The 5,832-nt window shown below is 36.5% G+C and overlaps 1 protein-coding gene across 1 annotated transcript; it reads left to right on the forward strand.

Annotated features, from left to right (window-relative positions):
* Window positions 1-2,594: 2,594 nt before the first annotated feature.
* Window positions 2,595-5,426, forward strand: LOC121214646 (uncharacterized). Its single transcript, XM_041088528.1, has 2 exons — window positions 2,595-3,110; window positions 3,203-5,426. The coding sequence occupies exons 1-2, from the start codon at window positions 2,747-2,749 to the stop codon at window positions 3,283-3,285; spliced, it is 447 nt and encodes a 148-aa protein (XP_040944462.1). The 5' UTR covers window positions 2,595-2,746; the 3' UTR covers window positions 3,286-5,426.
* The last annotated feature ends 406 nt before the right edge of the window (window positions 5,427-5,832 follow it).

Consider the following 5,832-nt stretch of genomic DNA (forward strand, 5'->3'; position numbering starts at 1 on the left):
GTTATAATTTATATTTTTAAAATCCTTAATGAGTTTATTTTTCAAAGGAAACAAACAGAAATATCATCCAAAATCTTTACAATGAGATAATTCATTTTGAGTGAAGAGAGGTCAGTGATGTTGAGTAGTGAAATAGGGGTGATTTTAAAGAATAAAATGTACTAATTTGCCGAGACAAAAATTCTAAAAAGTTTATGGTAAGAATATATGTGAGTCTAGTTTCAAAGAAAATTTACAGATCTTTATTTGGAGTCTTATAACTCTAGATAAAAATAATTTAGTGACTGTGATGCATAAAAACAGCTTGCTGGAAATTGTGCAAATAATGAAATTATGTGTGATTTAAATTATATCATCTATGAAAACATGTTAGAAATTTGTTTATTAATGACATACTTACTTACTAAGCTATATGCTTATCCCTCTTCCTTTTTCCTTTTTTATAGTGTTACCAGTTCAACTTGAAATTCGAAAATAGTCAGGAACTCATCAACACTGTCCACATATTTTGGTATTTTGAAATCAACATTTCTAAATTATGGCATGTATAGATGACTTAAGTAGATGTTGTATGTTACAAAGTATTTATTTTAAATGTTAGTGTATGTTATATGATAATTATTTTATACAATGCTAGTGATGATAGTTAAGTGTTGTGTATAACTTGAATATAATTGAGAATATAAATGTTGGTTGGAATATTGGAATTGGTTGGACTATGATCTGAAATGTGCAGGTGAGGTAATGTATTTATAAAGAGGACTATGTTAAAATTTTTGTAAAAAAAAAATTAATTTATCGTATTTGTGTTCTAATGATACTTCATACTCTGTTCTGACGAGGAACATGGGTAAGGGGTATTACAGGTAAGTTCCAACCCGCACGAAAGGCGTAACGATCTGGGCACTGTCTTGGAGAGAGGCTTGGTGAAATAAACATGTCTGTGAAGATGCGGACTACCCACACTTGGACAGAAAGACCCTATGAAGCTTCACTGTTCCCTAGGATTGGCTTTGGGCTTTTCCTGCACAGCTTAGGTGGAAGGCGATGAAGGCCTCCTTCTAGGGTGGCCCAAGCCATCAGTGAGATACCACTTTGGGAGAGTTAGAATTCTAACCCTATGTCAGGACCTACGGGCCAAGGGACAGTCTCAGGTAGACAGTGCCTATGGGGCGTAGGCCTCCCAAAAGGTAACGAAGGCATGCAAAGGTTTCCTCGGGCCGGACGAAGATTGGCCCTATCACGAGTATCGATACTCGGGGTAATTTTATTGATACCTTTTCAATTGTACCGATATTTTCTTGTGTTTTGATTTTAGGCGAGAAACAAAATGCTGATTTGGTACTGATTTTCCATACGGTATCGATACTGTGCAAGGAAAATATCGATACCCATGTTCTAGTATCGATACCTACGTGATTGTCTTGAAAATTTTGCTAAGTGATCCTAATGCATGTTCAATTATTACTATAAGTTTATTTAAAGTATGTTTGGCATGTTCTAATGATGATTGATATATGTATGTCTCAAAACCTGTGCAAGTGCTATGAATGACACATGTCGGCTTTAAAATAGTGAACGCTGTAATGTACAAGTAGTGAGACGGTGGTGTGGCATCCTGATATTCGAATTTGATGACCAGGCCGGGTATAAGGTGTTACAAATACGCTCTCTTTGCTCTCCCATTCTCTTTATTCTTTAGCTTTTATCTTTTTATTTTATAACAAAAAAGGATTTATTAGAATTAATTTGTATGTTACCTTATGAGTTGATTTACGATCCATATTTAATTTTATTCAAAATAAATAAAAAAATATTTGTTAATTTATTAGTTTTATTAAAAAAAATGTATCTAAAGGTATTATTGCGTATGATAATTCATGAATCGATTCTATACTTGACTTAGAAAAATAAATAAACAATAATTTATTTTATTAATTTTGAAGATTTAAGTAGTTTATTTAAATTTTAAATTATATTTAAAGAGTTGGTATACATGTTAACTCCTGAGTCGATTAAAAATATATATGAAACCCATAAAAAGTTCTAAAATATTATTTATTGGTTAACTTTATTTATATAATCAGCAAAAATCTCAATATTACTTTTTAGAATGTTTGACTGTTGTAGTTCATCCGTATAATAACTCAAAGGTCAATTTAAAATTTATATCTAACGTAAGAAAGAAAGTTAAAAATTATATTAATTATTTTAAAATTTATATTAATTAATTTTATTTAATTTTAATAATAGTTCATTTGAGAATGGACATTTTCCTATCAAACCAACACTAGCAATGCTAACTAATTAAATTTGAACTGCACTGGTTTGTGCCTAGTTTCCTGTCAGCCGCCCCCCAATAGAAGCTCCCCACTCTACTCACTAACATACAACTTTGTAGCTACACACCTCACGGCCAGACCCCCCCCCCCAACAGGAGTCAGAAAAGTTTAAATTCTATTTCGTACATATACATTGATTAAAATAATTTATTTTACTGTCATGTGTGCCAAATTTTTTATTTAACTATATGCGTTGTAATTTCACATTATTAGAACCCTATTGCTAATTACCTATTTGTTGTACCGACTAACCACAGCTCTCTTGATGTTAAAGTCAAGTGGCTTGTCATCAAGGCTTTTTTCTGTCTTCAGTCTTCACGAACTTCTTTTTTTCATGGCTACGCCATTGACGCTGCTAGTTTTATTATTGGCTTTATTTTGTGCACCTTCCTCTTCATCCTCTGATGTTTTATGGGACAAAAAGCGATGTGTTGACTTCGCCCGGTGGCACTTTCAATGCTAGTTTCCGCCTTGTTGGCGACAATGCTTATTCCTTTGCTATATGGTTCAGCAAACCATCCTACAATGCTACTGCTAACAATTGCACCGTAGCTTGGATGGCCAATTGGGATCAACTAGTCAATGGTAGGTGCTCAAAGCTTTGCATATTGAGATTTGAACTTGAACAGAACCTGAGACAAGAAGATGTGGTGAATAATGATGGGGTTGAGGAAGGTAAGAAAGAACAAAAGTCGGTTGTCAAAGAATATAAACCTCAAGTTCTGCATCCAAACGTGTTGAAGAGAGACCAGTCATACGAACAATATGGTAAATTTCTTAAACTCTTAAAAAAGTTAAACATTAACTTACTGTTTGTTGAGGCTCTTTCATAAATGTCAAATTATATTAAATTCTTAAAGGAGCTATTAACAAACAAGAGGAAGATAGACGACTCGTCGATTGTGGAGCTCAACGCAGTTTGCTAGGCCATTCTCCAAAATAAACTACCAAACAAACTTAAAGATCCAGGGAGTTTTACTATTCCTCATCTCATTGGTAGTTTAAATATTGATATTACTTTGGCTGATTTAGGGGACAATATTAATGTCATGCCCTACAAAATGTTTAAAAAACTAGGTCTTGGAAAACCCAAACACACTAGGATGAGTATTCAATTAGCGGATAGAACTATCAGATATCCTAAGGGTATTATGAGGATGTGTTTGTGAAAATCGATAAATTCATATTCCTCATTGACTTTGTTCTGTTAGACATGGCTGAGGATAGTAAGGTAGATTTGATCTTAGGTCAACCCTTGTTAACCACTGGGACTATTATCGATGTTGGTACGGGTAAACTTGTGCTTCGTGTAGGTGACGAAAATATTATTCTCCAAGTACATGATTTTGTGAGAGTCTCTAGTGAGCTAGATGAGATTAAATGTTTTGTTAATGTTAGTAACCATGAGCCTCAACATTCTTTATAGGAAATTCCTTGTGAAAACATATTGGAGCCATGTTTCAGTCAAGGTGACAGAAACCGAACAACATACAAAGAGCGAATAGTACAACTCGATGAACTAGATGAATGGCGAGTGCATGTTGAGGAGAAATCGAAAAAACACAATGCGGAGACAAAGCAACGCCATGATGTGCAAGTGGTGAGAACAAACCAATTTAAGGTTGGGGACAAAGTACTACTAGACAAATCAGATCCACGAATCTCCCCTTCGGAGCTTGAGTCAAACGGATTGAACCCATTTACGGTATTGAACATCTTCCCATACGGTACAATCGAGGTAACACGTTCTGAGTTCGGCACATTTAAGGTAAATAGTACTCAACTCAGACCTTATCTTGGTATAAAAATTGATAATGAGAAAGAGGAGCTTCGGCCTCGAAACCACCCTAACCATGCGCATGCAAGGAAAAGTCGAGCTTACACTCTAAATAAGCGCTTCTCGGGAGGCAAAATGAGTGTTTAAATTTTGTTAATTTTGTTAATTTTATTGCATGTTAATTTTAAAATTAATTAAATTAAATAATTTTAAAAAAATGTTTTTGAACCACATGGTCAGGACACACCCGTGTGCACAAGAGGGTATTCAATAGTGAGTCACACGGCCTGGTGGTACAGCCATGTGAAACACATGGCTTGGACACTCGTGCGTCTCCCAGGCTGTGTGCATAATGGAGCAAATGACAGAGAATTACACGGTGTGAAGACATGGCTATGTAGGTCACACGGCCTAGACACATGGGCGTGTCCTGGGCCGTGTGAGTCCTATGACTTAATTTGTTTCAATTTTTTATGGTAACACAGCCTGAGGTGGTCCATAAGGCTTGGTGACACCACCGTGTGGCACACACGGCCTGGACACACTGGCGTGTGAATGCTGGAGTTAATTTTCCAAATTTAAACACAAGTCAGTGAGTTACACGGCCGTGTGCGAGACACAGTCTGTCACACTAGCATGTGTGAGACGGTGTGCTCCGTATGGCCTTGCACACAGGCATAGGAGAAGCGAAGGAAGATCACACACGGCCCGGACACACTGGCATGTCTGAGGCCGTGTGACCATGGGCTTCAATTTTAAATGTCACATGGGCTGAGAAAGCCCCACAAGGGCCTAAACATGACCGCGTCCCCCTTTTAAAACCCCGATTCCCCCTTTTGTTTTGTCGTCTTCCTCCCAACTTTCCAAAAACAAACCTTAGCTGCCGCTCCTGACAAAGCCCCGTCGCCTCCGTCTCTTTACCAGTTCGGCCACCGTCCGATTCCCCCTTCCCCTTTCTTCCTCATCGAACCATCGCGATCCTTTCCCCCTTTCCACTGTCCACCACGAGCCTTCCTCTCTTTCCCTTTCTTCCATGCACGAACTCACACGTCCGTCCCTCTCCCCTTTTCCTTTTCGCCCCTTTCCCCTTCAAGCCACCCACTTGCTTCCCCTCTTCTCATTCATCGAGAGAACCTCCCTCTCTCTTTCTCCCTTCCACCTCAAAGCCCCGTCGCTGCCATCCTTAACCATCGCGTAAATACCCCTATCTCCCTTCCCCCCTCGGTGACCCATCCCCGTTGCTAGCCTTGCCCTGTCATTGCCCATCTCGCCATGACCACCACGTACACCACCAACCCCTACCGTTTTCCCCTTACCTTACTTTTATTTATTTATTTATTTTATATTTATATTTATTATTATTAATATTTTATTCATTTATTACTTATTGTTTTATTTTTCTTATTATTCTTAGTTTTTATCATTTTTTTATTATTACTCTTATTATTATTTTATTGTTTTATTGTTTTGACTATTTTGATTATTCTATTGTTATTTCATTATTTGTATTATTACTTTTAGTTTTCCATTTAGTTTGTTATTTTTATTTTTCTCTTTATTATTTTTTTATTACCCCTGAGTTAGTTAGAATTGTAGTAGGTTAAGTATATGGTTTTTGCTTGATTGATCTTAATTGCATATTGTTTTTGACTTTACTTTAAGTTTTAGTCATTTTGGGATTTGATATTCATCATGTGAGAGTTTTTTTTAATG

Source organism: Gossypium hirsutum, chromosome D02 (assembly GCF_007990345.1).
Source record: "Gossypium hirsutum isolate 1008001.06 chromosome D02, Gossypium_hirsutum_v2.1, whole genome shotgun sequence".
In the NCBI taxonomy this organism is placed as follows: Eukaryota; Viridiplantae; Streptophyta; class Magnoliopsida; order Malvales; family Malvaceae; genus Gossypium; species Gossypium hirsutum.

What these genes read in the sequence shown, in the direction of transcription:
- LOC121214646 (XM_041088528.1), top strand. Translation starts at nt 2,747, where the DNA reads ATGTTTTATGGGACAAAAAGCGATGTGTTGACTTCGCCCGGTGGCACT. An exon ending in CCAGTCATACGAACAATATG is followed by an intron (nt 3,111 to 3,202) that starts GTAAATTTCTTA and finishes AAATTCTTAAAG; the next exon opens with GAGCTATTAACAAACAAGAG.